Source organism: Python bivittatus, unplaced genomic scaffold (genome assembly GCF_059951505.1).
Source record: "Python bivittatus isolate LINGU-HERP-01145 unplaced genomic scaffold, Pbiv_v1 ctg000840_np1212, whole genome shotgun sequence".
In the NCBI taxonomy this organism is placed as follows: Eukaryota; Metazoa; Chordata; class Lepidosauria; order Squamata; family Pythonidae; genus Python; species Python bivittatus.
The window spans coordinates 36,118,116-36,134,663 of record NW_028277113.1 but is presented as its reverse complement, the minus strand read 5'-3'; the positions used below and the strand labels follow the sequence as shown (position 1 = coordinate 36,134,663).

At 40.2% G+C, this 16,548-nt stretch overlaps 1 protein-coding gene across 5 annotated transcripts in view; it reads left to right on the top strand.

Annotated features, from left to right (window-relative positions):
- Positions 1-3,621: 3,621 nt before the first annotated feature.
- ANKRD29 (ankyrin repeat domain 29) overlaps positions 3,622-16,548 on the top strand; it is a 47,130-nt gene continuing 34,203 nt past the window's right edge. For 2 of the 5 annotated variants that reach the window (XM_088130713.1, XM_025169212.2), the window contains exons 1-4: positions 3,625-3,896; positions 7,188-7,298; positions 9,574-9,672; positions 13,673-13,771. In XM_088130713.1, the coding sequence (XP_087986839.1) occupies positions 3,885-3,896; positions 7,188-7,298; positions 9,574-9,672; positions 13,673-13,771 (321 nt within the window). In that variant the 5' untranslated portion in view covers positions 3,625-3,884. Of the gene's footprint in view, positions 3,897-7,187; positions 7,299-9,573; positions 9,673-13,672; positions 13,772-16,548 lie in introns of all 5 variants that reach the window. The other 3 variants (XM_007432250.3, XM_025169213.2, XM_088130714.1) reach the window with 3 other exon arrangements.

The following is a 16,548-nucleotide window of genomic DNA, read 5'->3' as shown; positions in this document are numbered from 1 at the left end:
GAACCCTGCTATCCATCTTTGCATCTACACACAATGTTGTATTAGGGCCCTTAAGTTAAGTCACACACAAGTATTTTGTGAATACTACTATGTAGTAAGGAGAAGCTTTTGACTGATTGCCCAGATAAAGCTTTAACAGTTTGCTTCCAATCTAAAACATACAGGAAAGTTGTACATACTATTCTAATCCAGGAAAACAAAGTAAGCAAGAAGAAGGCGCCATCACTGTATAAAGTATATGGAAAAGAAACATTTCAATATTTGGCTTTTATTACTTGGAAAAATCAAGCCACAAAGTACACTGCACTTTTTCCTCTATTATGTAATCAGAGTTTTGCCCAGCCCAAGATAAAGGAAATAAACACTTGTCATTTTACAAAACCATAATCAAAATAGCTTGAAAATCTTGCACAGTGCAGAAGTAAAGACTTTGGAATGGAAAGAATAGGTCTCTTGGTATAGAAAGATCAGAACTGACCTGGGTTATCTACTGATCTTGCCAAATCTACATATCACATTTTAGGCCAACAGGTATTGGTAGAGAATAATGGACACTAGCAGCTCCAGTCTGCTTTTTTTAAGTGACACTGATACAGTATTGCCAGCTTCTATCTTGTCAAAAAATTCCCCTCACCCCTATGGGTAGTATGTGTCTTCCTCAATCTCGGGTCCTCTACCAAAGGCCTGGGAGTTTGAGGGTTCTGCGCAGTATCTTAGCTGTTCCTAGCACTGCACTCTTCTGGACAGAGATCTCGGATGTTGTTCCTGGGATCTGTTGGAGCCATTCTCCCAGCTTAGGAGTCACCACCACTGGGATCACTTTGGCCTTTACTTTCCACACCACTGGGACCACTTTGGCCTTTACTTTCCATTATATATATATAATGGAAAAATAGTGTTAAATCTTTTGTGTTTCATATCCTGTTTTTATACAGTACAATGCTGCCAATATTCCTCCTAACTTTTTAATTGAGAAAAGTGATGACTAATGCTTTTTGCCGCTGTGTTTAAAACATCAGTTTAAAACATCTGATGCTGAATTGTGCATGTTTCTGTTCAAAGAAATTTGATAAGCCAAAATGCACCAACCTGGAAAGTCATCCTTATATGTGCCAATGGCTCACCATAAGTTGATGAACAGGTGAGACTGAGGGATACTTATGGACATAATTTAATGGATTTATGCACAAATAATGTCTCTTGTATTCTTCAGATTGGGAGAGCCCTAGTTACTATGCAGGACTGAATACATTTTCTTTATTGCACCAATTCAGATATGTCTAACAGGGTTAATCAAGCAGCAAAATGAACCTTATAAACCCAAGTTCAGCTGTAAATTCATTTTATGAACCTGAATATGCTTCAGTGCTGCATTTCTTTAAAGGAAACTCCATGTCAGCATGGGCAGGATCTGAGATATCACATTCACCTCTTTCTATAAAGTACACACACACATACCCCCATTGCCTCTTTCTTCCTCCCTTTGTTTATAGTCAGTCTGCATCTGTCCCCCACCTCACTTTTGCTCCCTCCCCTAAGATCTGCCTCCTGCCCCTAGCCTGCAGGAGTCTTGTCACTGCTACAGGAAGAGATGGAGGGAGGGAGGGAGGAAACAGGAAAAAAATGTATGTGACTTCAGTACTGTAGCTTAATTATGGAATACAGTCATTGGAACGTGAATAGGCAACAAGATGTCCATGGAAATATTCCTTGATGCTTGTGATAAAAGGATTTTGTTCTGTTAAAAACAAAAAGTATTAATTGGCCAAAACCATATGAAAAGGGAGCCGTAAATGTAAATGAACTTGTAAGGAGGTAGGATGAGAAGAGAAACAGGCAGCTGATGGTCGGCCAGAGTAACAACTCATTCTATAATTAAGCATGGAAGAGTAGTTTGGTTGATGTGTCTCTTTAAACAGAATCTATATTATCTGTTCATACATTATTTTAAATTATGTTTTAATTGACCATAATCAATTAATAATTTATTTCCTCTGAATAACTGGGAGATAGAATATAATAAAATCTATAATAAATCTATAAAATCCAAGTGAGAGTTAAATACACAATGGTTCAACTTAATTTCACAATACTACTTATACAATATTATACAATAATACTATTCTGGCTTACATACAAATTCAGCTTAAGGACAGACCTTGGGAATGGAACTCATTCTTAAACTAGGGACTACCTGTATGATAAGCCATGGCTTATAACCATAGTTGCTGTGTTCACACGACACACTATATTACAGACAGACAAACCAACATTTCGGCCTGCAATACTGCATTTGATAGAAGAGAATATATGTAGCTCAGGATTGAACGGTGGAGTCCTTGATCCTCTCTGAACTTGGTTGTTTGCTTGCAAACATTTCATTATCCACCTAAGTAACATCATAGGTGAGTGTGGGGCTGGCTCCCTTTCATATATAGTACTTGCCCTGCCAGTGTTGGTGGGGGTGTGGTTTTCTCTTTAGTAGTTCCTTGATTAGGGTATTGTTTTCTGCTTGATTGTTTGGTGTTAATCCCTGCTTATCTGGGTGTTGGTTGTTAGAGAGAATGTGTTCTGATCTTTTTGTCTCCTTCTTAGCTTTTTTTTTATTGTCTCTTGTGTGTAGATGTGGTTTAACTCTATGTGCGTATTGATAGCTGATTTGTCTGAATGCCAAGCTTCCAGGAATTCCCTAGCATTTTTGGATTTAGCTTGGTCTAGGAGAGCCAGTTTGGTGTAGTGGTTAAAGCATCAGGCCAGAAACCGGGAGTCCATGAGTCCTAATCCTGCCTAGGCACAAAACCAGCTGGGTGACCTTGGGCCAGTCACTTTCTCTCAGCCCTAAGAAGGAGGCAATGGCAAACCACTTCTGAAAAACCTTGCCAAAAAACTGCAGGGACTTGTCCAGGCAGTCTCCAAGAATCAGACATGATTGAATAGATTCAATAAAAAAAAAAAAGATGCTCACAGTTTTCCAGTTGAAACTATGGTTAAGTCTGTCCATGTGTTGTGAGATTAAGGAGTTTTCATTGTGTCTTCTGACTAGTTGGTGTTCATGGATGTGCTCTGTTAGTCTTCTGTCTGTATGACTCCTGTTGTTTCTTCTTGGGCTACTGGGTCTTTTGGTTTACTAAGGAAGTAAAAATAGCCAATCATTTTTTTAAAAAAATTATTCTTTCTTTACATACAATTATAAATATTGCAACTCTTGCAATTTTTTAATGTGCTGCTCTTTTCTTGTTTAATAACATTTAAATGTGTTTCATTACCAATCTGAAATATTTTTAATGCATTTTTCTTTTTTTAACTCTTAGCTGCCTTGAATACCCAAAAGGTGTTATGTAAATATTTAAAAAGAAATAACCTCTTTAGCACCAGTCCTCTAATAGCCCACGGGGTTCACCACCTTTTTGTCTTCTCTGCAGTTACTTTTAACACCACGCCGGCGGTGAGCCGGCAGTCAAATGCCCTGGTTCGGGGGTGGCCAGGACGGGCAGCAGGAGGACCGCAGCAAAACCCTCGTCTCCCGACCTATTCGCTAGAGTTGCTAATTCAGCAGCTGCCGCTTCCCGCGTGACCGAACAAAAGGCGGGAATCCTGCGAGGGCGCAACGATGAGCAAGCAGACCCTGCAGCTCCTGAGGAAAAGCGGGCCTCGCGCCGCTGGTTGGCTGGCAGACAGACGCCGCTGTTTCTCAGACGCCGGCTCGGGCGTGGGGCTGCTGCTCTCTGCAGCCAAACGCGGCCCTGCTCCAGCTGCTCTGCGGAACGAGCCAATGATCGCTCGCCTACCAGCGCCAGAGGAAAGCCGGGAGGAAGCACTGCCGGGCAGGCAGACGATGCAGCTCCATTTTTAGTGGCAGGCATGAGCCTCTCAGAGAGCCCAAGATGTCTTTCAAGGTAAGTCCGCAGTCGAGCTGCTGCCGGGCGGTGCTGCTCCTGCACCTGCTGACCTCCCGCTAACGTTGCAGTCAGCCGCCGGGGCAGGCCTGGTGGAGCGGCTGCCTCCTGGCGTTAGCCCGGGCTGGCGAGGAGCAGGTGATGGGGGGCCGGCGGGAGAAACCGGAGCAGTGGCTGCTCCGGAAAAGCGATCTCTGGCGTGTTGCCGCTGGCGGTGGAGCCACCGTTGAAAGGTGAAGCGTGTGCGGTTGGGGTGACGCCTTCTTGTCCACGTTCACCTTAGACGCGTGAACTGTCCGTGCGAGTGGCTGGAAAATGAGCCGTGTCGAGAAGTCATTCTGACCCCACCGACTAATCGATGTAGGGAGATGGCTTGCGTTCAAAGGTCACAGGAAACATCTTGTTCTCTGTTGCTGCTGAAGGTTGTGCAAAGCCTTCTGCCATTGAGAACTGTCAGTCGGAGTAGCATTCTGGGAGGGGTACAGTACATAAATTATTACATTATTTATTTAAATGTATTGGCCACCCAACTCCAATGGATTTTAATGCCCTCCAAAGGGATAGGCTTGAGGGAGCTGTAAAGGGAAGCTCTTGTAGGGCAGAGTTTTGTCTCATCATCATGAATCATCTTCCCACAGGCAGTCTTGGGACCCCCAAAGCAACTCACTAGATTTTTTTTTTAAATTAACACACTAGTTATTAAAATACGTATTAAAATTAACTAGATGTCCAGCCAGATTCTTGCTGAAACAAATTAGCTATTGCTCCACTTGGCAAAAAAAGCCACACAGGGCAGAGCTGCTCTCTGTTCTTTTAGTGGACTGGAAGCCACAGTCATAATGGCTTTCTCAACACCTTTATGGTGCATTTCTCCACATGACCACTGTAGCATAGCAAGCTACTTTGCACTAGACTGGTTCCCCTGAAAGAAATACATAAAGATGTTATGCTTTAGTTCATACAGTTATCCACAGAATCTCTCTACCTCAGGAAGAGACCAACACAGGTACCTCCAGATGAGGCTCTTCCTGATGATGCAGCATGACCCCCTCATACTTTTTTTTTTTTTAGCATCAAGAGATTCAGGTTGCATAAAGAGATTCAGATGAATCTCTGTGCCGCCCAGAGAATTATCCCTGTAGCTCCATCTTGCCTACCAACCTTCTACCACCTGGATTATAAAGTTATTTTCATTAGGCAGCATGGATTTCCCACTGTTTGAGGAAAGAGAATTAACATAATATTGTGTTCTGATTTTGGAATATGTTTTCAAACTCATTGGTGATGCGGGCTGTCTCATGTGTCATTCATTTATGGTGTGTCCTTGATAATGATTTCCAGAGAGACCTCCATGAGAATCCTCCTTATATGGGATAGGCTTGATGGAAAAATCGTTCTCCTATGCTAGTTATTTAGCCAACATTCTATAGCCCTCTCATAGAAAAACTTTCGCACTGACCAGACTATAGCTTTACCTGGCAGAGGAAATAGAGACTGTTTCACAATGGACTTGCACTTCTTCACTGCCTTTTTTATTTGGCCTGCTAGACAGATCTGATAACACCCTTTCTAACTAATAGCCATGATAATTTGAAAAGGAAGAATGGCTATAATTTTTCTGGATAGCCAAATGTGCCGGATGGATGGATGGATGGATGGATGGATGGATGGATGGATGGATACCACTTAAATTCAGTTTTGTATTCTGTTTTAATGTTTATGTTTAGGTATTCTTGGTCTTTGATTATAGATGATGATGATGATATGGAGTCCAACATCTAGGGGAAACTTACTGGTAATGGGAGTCCAGGCTCTCAGTAATCTTTCCATTACCTGTTATTTGATTCTTGAAACCGGGTGTTGAAGAATCTACAATCTCCTGAATGCAGAACAAGTGCAAAGTTTGCAATAAGTAACATACTAGACCTCATGAATTTGCTTATTGTATTTAATATACTATGAGCTTCTGATTGTTTTTAACATAATTCCTAATACAAGAATGCAGTGCTTAATACAAAAATATGTATACAGTATGTACACAGAGAGAGACTATGCTGGATTATCATACAGGTGTGGGGAGATTAATGCTACACACCTATACTGCACATTTAGTTGAGAGTAACCCTACTGAATTAAATGGGGCTTACTTTTGAGTACATATGCATAGGTTGCGGTATTAGTGTAACCTTTTATGTTTCTCTGGTTGATGTCAGTAAAGGGCCTGATCACAAGGAAATGGAAGGGCATTGCATTAGCATCCCTGAAATACCCCAGTTCAAGACTTAGATTTACACCCATGAATGCAAATAGGCATCTGGAAGAATGCCCCCTTTACCAGCAGAGTGGAGTTTCCTATTCCAATCTCTATAGCAAAAGAGCTGTCCTTCTTTTGAAGAATATTTATTCACTGCATAGGAGTATATAGTGACTAAGTAGGACCTCTCCTTTCCTTTTTTTATAGTGTCATTGAGTCCAGCCTGAAAAAATGCTGATGCTCCAGTAAACATTTCTGATAAATGTCAGCTAGATATTTTCCTATTGTGTTATTACAGCAAGTGTCATCAGATAATATTTTAGGTACATAATAAAATGCTGAATTTCTCATACTCTCCTCATAAACTTACACAAATCTTTTATCACAATCTCTCAAAATACATTTGGTCACTGGAGATTTAAAAATAAGATATCTCGGTCAGAGCACACTGCTACCAGTATAAAAGAAACCACCAAACCTCCAGAAGGAGAGATAGGCAAATCCCTTGTTGACTCAGGGAAAATTGAAGTCAGCAAAGGAATGTTCTCTGTGTGTGTGTCACACCTAGTTCTGGTATAAATGGGACTGCAGGCACGTAGGGTATAATGCAGTTATGCTCCTAACCTCTTTATCCCATGGACAACTCCGGCCTGCATTAACTTCTGCTTGCATGACAATGTGTTTTTCTGGCTCCCATTATTTATTATGCATAGGACAGTTCTGTATGTGCTCTTTTTTGTGCTTGTTTAACAGTGGCCTGATCTCTTAGAGTTCTGATGCATTTAATGAGTTATTGTGGGAACAGTGGCAACAAAAAAGAGTGTATGACGTGGCCCTGAATCTCTTGGCAAGATTCTCCTTCCATAGAATAAAAGAAAAAAATAATTTGCCTAGACTGCTGTAGGACTGCCTCAGTGTAATAACTTTGATTTGGGGGCAAAAGTTTATCAGTAAAGTATTCAAGGTACCCATGTGCTTGTATGTAATACTGTGAAACAGATTTTAATTATTTTTGTTACATTTTGATTTATTAACAGAAGGAGACACCACTTGCAAATGCTGCATTCTGGGCTGCAAGGAAAGGAAACTTGGCACTGCTTCAGCTGTTGTTGAATAGTGGGCGCATCGACGTGGACTGCAAAGATAGTGTAAGGACTTTCTCCATGGAAAAACATACGATTTCCATCTGTTTTCATAATACACTGTGATAGGGAAGACACAGAAACTGAGGAATGCGTTAATTTTAGTTTCTAACTTTTGCTTAAAAGGAATTGCCAAACAATTTTAACTGCAGTTCCATGACTGGAACTTTCCATACTTTTCCTCTTTAAAAAGAATAGCACTTTTCTTCCACATCACTGACTTGCTGTTAGCAACCCGGGGAGGAGGGGTCAGAGAGAGGGAGGAAAGGTACATTTTGTGCCCTATATGCTTTCTCTTCCATGGCTAATCCCAGAATAGAGGGGTGCTATTTGGATGGAGACCGTGGCACAAGGACAGATTAGAGAGTGCTAATGGGTGCTATAGTGTTAACTCAAAACGTTCTCTCTCCATTGCTTCTTTGAAAAGTTTGAAGAATTTCTGTGAGAGATTTTAAAATATTTGTTTCTTTGAAATAGAGTATTATAGTATAATTAATACTTTATAATACCATATGTCTTGGTTATCTTATATTCCTATATTTTTGTTCTGAAAATTAGAAATGTTTGTATCATTCAGATTTTGGCAATATTATGCTTGCTTACTTCAGGATAAGTCATACTTTGTTTATCTACATATCTCACTTTGGATTTATGTCATGGTAAATATGTTTACAGAGTTGCAAATTCTTTATGATACTGTTCAGTAAATGGATAATTTTTACCTAGAAAAATGCAAATATTTTATGTTTGAAAACTGTCCAGGATTCAGAGGGGCATTTGGACCAATATACAGGTAATCCTCGACTTATGATGGCAATTAGGACTAGAATTTCCATCACTAAGCGATGCGGTCATAAAGCGAAACAGCATCACTTAGTGACGGCAATCCTTGCAGTCCCAGTTTCCATCATCAACTGAATCCCATGGTCATTAGGTGAGGCAGCTTCCTACCGGCTTCCCACAACCAAAGTCAGTGGAGAAGCCAGTAGGAAGTTGCAAGTCCCAGGCCTGCAGGCAGGTAAGTAGCTGCTACTGGGTGGGGGATGGAGCAAGAGGATGCACAGGGGTGCAGAGGGTGCGAGGGAGTGTGTTAAAGGTGCTGCACAGGGGTGCAAAAGGGTGCACAAGAGGCATTGTGTGGGTTGCGGAGGGTGCACGAGGGTGTGAAGGGTGAGAGGTGCTGTGTAGGTTGGAGAAGGTGCGCAAAGCTGTGGGGGTGTGTGAGAGGTACCATGTGGGTTGGGGAGGATACGTGAGAGGTGCAGTGTGCGTCGGGGGTGCACAGAGGTGTGAGGGGTGTGCAAGAGGCGCAGGATGGGGAGGATGTGCAAGGGTGTATGAGAGGGAGCAGTTGGGGAGGGTGTGAAGGAGTGCGCAAGAGGCATGGGTTGGGGAGAGTCAGGGAGGATGCGCGAGGGTGTGAGGGAGTGTGTGAGAGGTTGGGGGGTGCAAGGTGGTGTGCGAGAGGCGCTGCGTGGGTTGGGGAGAATGGACGGGGATGCAGTGCGGGTTGGGGAGGGTGCGTGGGGGTGTACTATTGGCTGGCGCGGCACGAGTGCAGAGGGGTTGGGGTAGGGACTGCAGGTGGGGGAGACCTACCTCAGCGACTTGTGATCTTCCCTGCTGCCTTCCCCATTAACTTTCCGGGGAAGCTGGCAAGGAAAGTTGCAGATGGCGATCATGTGATTGCAGAGTGCTTGGCAACCGGTTGTAAGTGCAAACGGGTTGCCAAGTACCCAGATCATGATCATGTGACTGTGGGGGTGCTGGGACAGCCGGAACTCCAAGGAATGGTCATAACCACCATTCATTCAGCTTCGTAACTTGGAATGGTCGCTGAATGAATGGTCATAGGTCGAGGACTACCTGTCGCTAATTGTGTATTGGACTGACTTCTCAATCAGAGTACTGTAATCTGCTGCCTTTAAGATGTCTCCTGTCCCTTTACAATTGGGCAAAGAGATCAGTGATTTAGCAATTCTTGTTCCAGTCTGCTGGAAGCAAATAACTGAATGATTGAAGAAAAATGGAAAGTCAAAGAACACCACAAATGGGGGAGCATATATGCAATAAAGGAAAAATAAATGATATTGGGTAATGTTCTTGTCATATAGTTTATAAACATTATTTGTCTAGACTTCAAGATAGTAAAAATAGAGACATGCTCAAAGGTATTTTGTCTTCCATTTGAGCCTGCAGCTGCAGAGAAATGAAAAGGAGGTTCCAGTTTTCATGGCTTGTTTACATATTTAAGGTATTTACTGTATTGCTTTGTGCCCAGCTTGGTTCAACAGCCCTTATGGTAGCATCATACTATGGCCACAAAGAATGTGTGCGAGAACTGGTGCTGCAAGGAGCCGATATTAATCTTCAGAGAGAGGTATGATAAAATTCTGTATTTAAAAAAGAGTTACAAAAGAAGTAACCCTAGGGACTGCTTTAATTAAAGATTCAGCACCCAAAAGTATATTATGGGAATTTTGTGGACATATTTCAAAGGTATCTGCTATAGATGTTAAGAATAATTTATTACTTTTTTACAAAAAATTACATTTGTATACCTTTTATTACTGTAATCTCACGAATGGTATCCCATGATCTCAGTAATCAGAAATTCAGTGATCTAGCAAGGTTTTCCTTGTAGGTTCCCTTGTAGAATGGGAGGAAAAACTGGCAAAGAGGCAAAAAGGCAAAAAGGAACAAGAGCTGTCACCTGTTACTGAGGTTGCTATTATTTCTTCTCATATGGCATCTGTGCCTTTAACAATTCTGGGAAAGATGCTACTTTAATGCATCCTACACCCAACACTGACATGCAATAATGAGAAACTTCCACCTGTTGTCAGTTGGGCAGTTATATAAATCATCTAAACTGCCCAACTGACAACAGGTGGAAGTTTCTCATTAAAACATTAAAGTAGCATCTTTCCCAGAATTGTTAAAGGCACAGATGCCATATGAGAAGAAATAATAGCAACCTCAGTAACAGGTGACAGCTCTTGTTCCTTTTTGCCTATCACTAAAATCTCACGTCCAAAAAGTTTTTGCCTACCACAGACATAATTGATTAATGCGATATCCTTGTTGTGATTACTGCATGGGTACATCAATTCGCAAAGGTAACTGTCAACCATCAATAACCCTAACCCATTTGACAGGAAAAAAAGCACAAGCCAGAAATTGTGAGAAATAAGCAGATGTAATTGGTGCATGAAACTCACTGGCTGGCAAAAACATTTTGGCAGGCAAAAAAGAAATGAGAGCCTAGGTGATCTTCAGTAGTAAAATTTGTTTCTGCTTACATGCAGTCTGTTCAGGCTTTAATTTTTAATTTAATTTTTAATTTAATTTAAATTTATTAATTAAATTTAAATTAATTAAATCAAATTAATTAATTAAATTTAAATTACTTTTAGTAATTTAAAATTTAATTTAATTTGTAATTTAAAAATTAAGACCAATGATAATGGTCTTAACTTACCATGAGCTTCAAGGTCTTTTCCCATTATCAGCAGAACACCACGTAGAACAAATCTGCAAACTACATTGTCCACAAATCTAACAGCAGATAATGTGAGCTTTGCTACCTAGATATATTAGAATTGCATTAATCTTAAATCAGTACATGGAGGCAGTCAGCATCTGGATGAAACAAAACAAGTTCAGACCAAACTCTGCCAACACTTAGCTGCTTGTTGCCAGTAAATATTGGAACTTTCCTTGAAGGAGTTGGTACATTATATGGGGGTCCTTTTGGACTTATGGTTCCTGCTGAAACAGCAAGTAGAAAGACCCAAAAGGCTAGTGGGTCTTTGCTCAGCTTTGGCTGCTGGGCCGATTACACCCCAGTTACATCTCAACCAGGATGCCCTGGGGACAGTGATTCGTGCCCTGATAATCACACAGTGATACTTCTGTAATGTGCTATACTTGGGTTGCTTTTGGAGATTACTCAAAAGCCACAGCTGTTCCAAATGTGGTGAAAAGGCTCCTGACAGGGCAACCTCATCAGTGTAGAATGACACCTAACCTGAAGTTGCTGCATTGGCTGCCCGCTGGCTTCCAGGTCCAATTCAAAGTGCTAGTCACTCCTTTTTAATGCCGTCTGGTATAAACACCTAGAGGTGGGCTGTTGAGAGTTCTCCCCACTCAGCAAAGTCTGTGGGGCTCAGTGGTTGTCCCTACACTTTGGAACATCTTACCCCTGGAAGTGAGGATGACTTCCTACTTACTTGTATTTAGGATACCAGTGAAAACTGCATTATTTTAGTGGACATTCAGCCCTTAGTTTGTCCTGGTGCATCTTGTATATTTAATTTAGTTCTTTGGGGACTTTATGTTATGAAGTACACTACTTTATATTATGAAGTATACTACTTGTGTTGAGTCTGGGTTGATTGGATCAGTTTATAAATTAGATAAATGAATAAACAAACAAACAATGTTTGTTGATAAAAGATTTTCATCCAAGAAAGCATTTAATATTTTGTCTCTGAACAGTTCATGATCTCCATGTACTTAATCATCTGATGAGACCCAAGAGAATAATGTTAATGGATCTTTCTAATATTCTCTCTTAAGCATAACCATTATTATAGAAAAGTATAGAACCAGCTCTTTCTAATATTTCAGTCTGGCCTGATTGAGGTATAGATGCTTGACTTACAGTATAGTTATGTGTATGTTTGCTTTGGTAATGTATTATTTCATACCTCTTCAAGTTTTCTTTATTAGCAAGAATTGAGAATGCATTCTCAGTTCTCTGAATCATTGAGAAATAATACTGAATAACTTCTGAGGGAAGAAAGTGTAGATTCTATATCATAAATTTACCTTATTTCACTAGGCAGAAACTGTGCCTCCCTCTCTCCTCACAGCTGTATGAGAAAAATTTAGCAGATTTAGTTTTAAACACTATTTCATTTCCACGCTAGGAAGAGTGGTATCAGTTTAATTTTGGTTGTCATTCATTGTTTAAGACACAGGAACCTTACACCAGGAAAAGGTGGCAAGAGCCTTTCAATGAAGTCCAAAAACATTTTTTTTCCAAGTGTTTTTACAAAGTCCAAAAGATAATAATAATACCAATAATAATACCACACAACACCCCAGACTTAACAATTGTTGATAAGAAAGACAAAAAAGTCTGGATAGTGGATGTTGTGATATCTGGAGTCAGGAGAATAGAAGAGAAAGAACTGGGAAAAAAAATCACAAAATATAAAGACTTGCAAATAGAAATAGAATGACTTTGGCAAAAGAAAGCAAAGATAGTACCAGTAGTAATAAGCACCTTGGGTGCAATTCCAAAACATCTGGAGCATCCCCTTGAAGACCATTGGCATTGACAAAAGTCACCATCAGTCAGTGCAAAAGGCAGCTTTACTTGAAACAGCTTACATCCTGCGACGATACGTTTAATACTATCAAACAACATCAGCTTAGCCCAGGTCCTTGGGAAGGACTCGATAGGTGGACAAAAATGCCAAATCCAGTCTAAAGATCTGGCTGACTCTGTGACCAATCATCATAATAATAATAAATGTAACCTCTACTTGCAAGAGTGGGGAGTAGGGATGAATATGTCAGCTTTGTGTCTTTCTTGCCTTACCATTTTTGTTCTCTGTGCTGTTTGCAGCAAGGAGCCTCTACGTGGGATTTAGCAGCCAAATTTTCCAGAGCTTTAAATCACCTGGACAGCCTCTGTGCATTTTCTGTTTCAGTTTGCCTGATTGGTTTCTTACTAGCGATCCCTAATGAAACCCCCGGCTGTGGGGACAGAAAGAGCTGTCAAAACAATCAAAATAACACTCTGGATTTTAATCTATAGAAAAGAGCCATACAAGGGTCTTTTTTAAATCAGATCAAAACTTTATTATGATTGTTGACCAGAAATAATAAAAGCCTTTAAATCATAGCCTGGGAATGAGACAAGACAGTGCCATGGAGAAAGGGGGTAAAATTGGGTTACCAGGCCATGCCAGTGAAGTTGTAAATAGCTAATGAAGAAAGGCTTTCCTTATCTATATGGAGTTGACAGGAACAGAGATCGGGGGAATGGGCAAAGTTGTTCCTGCTCTTCACTGCCCAGAATCACTGGGAGTTGGATGGCATATAAATGTAATAAATTGTTGTTGTTATTATTATTTGTGTGGAGGTTACACACTTTTCTGATACATGAAGGAAACATCCTGGAATCTGCAAAAGAATAATCTGGTTGGAGTATCTTTACTTAGAAATGTTTGCTGCTAGAGACTTTTGGTTTCATTCAGCACTTCCATCAGCATCCTTGTTAAATTACAAAAAACATCTTCCATATATTTTGTATGAAATGCCCCTTCATATTTGGTAATCTATGGGATTTCTGATTCTCATTTTAGACTGGTGCCACTGCCCTATTCTTTGCTGCACAACAAGGCCACAAAGATATAGTGAAGTTACTCTTTGAATATGGAGCTTCCACAGAATTCAAAACCAAAGTAAGAAGTTATACTTGGCTTCGACATGTTGGTGAACTTAGACAGCCAGGCAGGAAGGAAAGGCGGCTGTTTTCATCTGATCCGAGGCTTGGCATGGAGAACCGACAAGAGGCCCATGGAATAATTTTGCTTCTCCCTGTGCAGTTCTCTGGCAGGACATTAATTTGTGTCTGACTCTTATTGCTCAGTTTTCATTATATAAGTGTCACTCAACTTGCTTGTTATTTTTGTTGTTTCATTTGGAAAGGGCAAAGCCAAAGATGACCATGAAAGCAAACTTTAAAAAAGGAATACAAAAGATTCTCTGCTTGATTGACAGATTGGAAATGTATGAAAGTCGCAATTACAGAAACCTTAGCAGCTAGATTTACAAAACAAAACTGCATTTCATATTTATCAGGACAGGAATTGTTCCTGTAGGGTGCTGTAGGTTGGTACAATATGATAGCTGGGAATGATGGGAGCGGAAATCCCACATATCTGGAGAAACCAGTCTGGGGAAAGCTGCAGTATGTAGGCATCCCAGCTGAGATTTTCTTATTTTTGCACTAAGATCTGCAGGTTTTGTTGCCATCATAGATGCCTGCAGATCAACTGTTGAACTGCTTTCTCATTACTGAAAAGGAGCCCATAACTCTGCAAATGCAGGAAGAGCTGGTAGAGTGCTAATTAATATACACAGAACTGAAGAAAGCAAAGGTTTTGCTAAACATATTTTGTGGCTTGTACAACTTTCAAGGACTATATCAGTATTCTTGACTAGTTTGGCTGGCTAGGGAATTCTGGGAGTTGAGGTCCATACATCTTAAAGTGCCAAGGTTGAGAAATACTGTTCTAGACTGATTCACAATACTCTACAGAACGGATTTCATGTTGTGGTTACTACAGTTAGGGCTCTGCATGCTGTGAAAACGTTTTTGGACCTCATGAGAGCACACTACCTCTTCATTATCATTAAAGCAATCCTGCCAGAAACAAAAAGGTGTGGATGCTTTCAGAAATCATGCCAGTGAATATTGGGGACTTCCTTTAACGTTGGTCCTGGTAGTTGCTCTTGACATGGGTACATAATCTGGGGGGTCCTTCTGAATTCAGAGCTCCTGCTGAAACAGCAGATGGAAGCCATTCCTTAAAATAGCATCTTTTTCTTAGGGTTGCACAGAAGCCTGAAAAGGAGATTTTGCATTTGTCTGAGGTCTAAAACATTTCTTCCTAATCGTTTTCAAAATGTGCATAGCCCTACTATATGCCCTTATAAATTCTGAAATGTTTTATAATCTTAATAGTGATTTCTCTCACAAAGTTTTTGTTTGGTAGATCACTGTTTATTTTATTTTTATATAGGTGGATATTTAAGGCTGAGGTTGTGCCTATCTGAGATATATACTGAACCTGCAGCACTAAAGAACTTGAAAATTAATCTGATCCTCCCAGGTTCTCCTTGTATGTAAGGCACAGCAATTTTATGTGAGATGGGGAAGTAGCAGCACAAGTTCCTATGGGAACCTCACCATGTAAGAGGAAACTCTGGTACAAAGACATGGATCTATGCCACAGAACAAACAATTTAAAATAGGACAACAAAAGAAAACCAGTTACTTATATCTGGCTTTAAAAAGAAATAAAAGAAACTTGAAAGCAACCTATAACAATAAAAATGAGTGTATAATAAAACCAAATCTATAAAATACTAAATGCAGTAGGAAAAAAATCATTAAAACTCCCAAGAAATCTTAGATAAGCAGAAAAATAGCATATATCCAAAAAGTAAATTCCCCAAGGGGAAAAAAAAAACTCTAGCCATAATCTGTTAATAGTAGAACCTCTGAATCTTGTGCCACAATCTACGCTAAGTAGCTAGGCTCAAGGGTCTTCCCAATCAAATTGTAGATCCATCATTCAAATAAAACAATCGCCCTCTTTATTCCCATGGTTCCAGGAGGCGGATCTGATTGCACCAGGTTTGGCTTCTTCCTTCAGTTATATGGTTTTGGAAGACGGACATTTTGTCTGAAAAGGCCCATGACAAAAAACTGGACAGTGGTAGGAAAAAAAGAAAGAACGTGAATTTAATTATTTTTAATTAAATTAATTGCACTTAATATGATTACTCTGCATGTATTTCCTTTTCCTCTTCTTTTATTAGTTCAGTGACACTTTTTTGAAGGACCACTGCATCCTAATCCAAAAGCTTTGGGGAGACAGTCTTGGAACTACAGATTGTGTACTCTTGATTTGCATTAATTGCTCTGTTGTTTCTGAGATCCTTTTCCATTAATGTGGAAACTGCATTTTACAGGAAGTAACTCAGTGATTCACTGCCTGTTTTCTAGGGCTGCATGTAGATAGAAAGTGGGTTGAATTCAAGTCAAAACTCCTTGTATATGTTTACCTAGCAGTTCAAAATGTAGAGGAATTAAGATTGCACAGCTTGTTTGGGGGGCTTAATGCAATATTAAAAAGTATTGCCATCAGAAGGAGATTTCAGTAATATACTGCTGTTCAGCTTATGAGTTGTTTGTGGACAAAATGTCTTGGAGGAGTTCCTGATTAGTATGGACTAATCAGCTCAAAATGCACAGCGTGTGTTGTACAATTTATGTATTTGCTTTCTGGTTGAAAAGGCATCATGTGCTTCATCATAGCATAGCCATTTCTTGGTAATAGTTCTGTGATTTTGCAAATCTCTTCATTCTGAGATCTTTGTGTGCAGTTGCTCTAGGACTGATTTAATTTCTCAGAGTTTCCAGCACGTTTGCCAGCAGCAGCAATGCTGC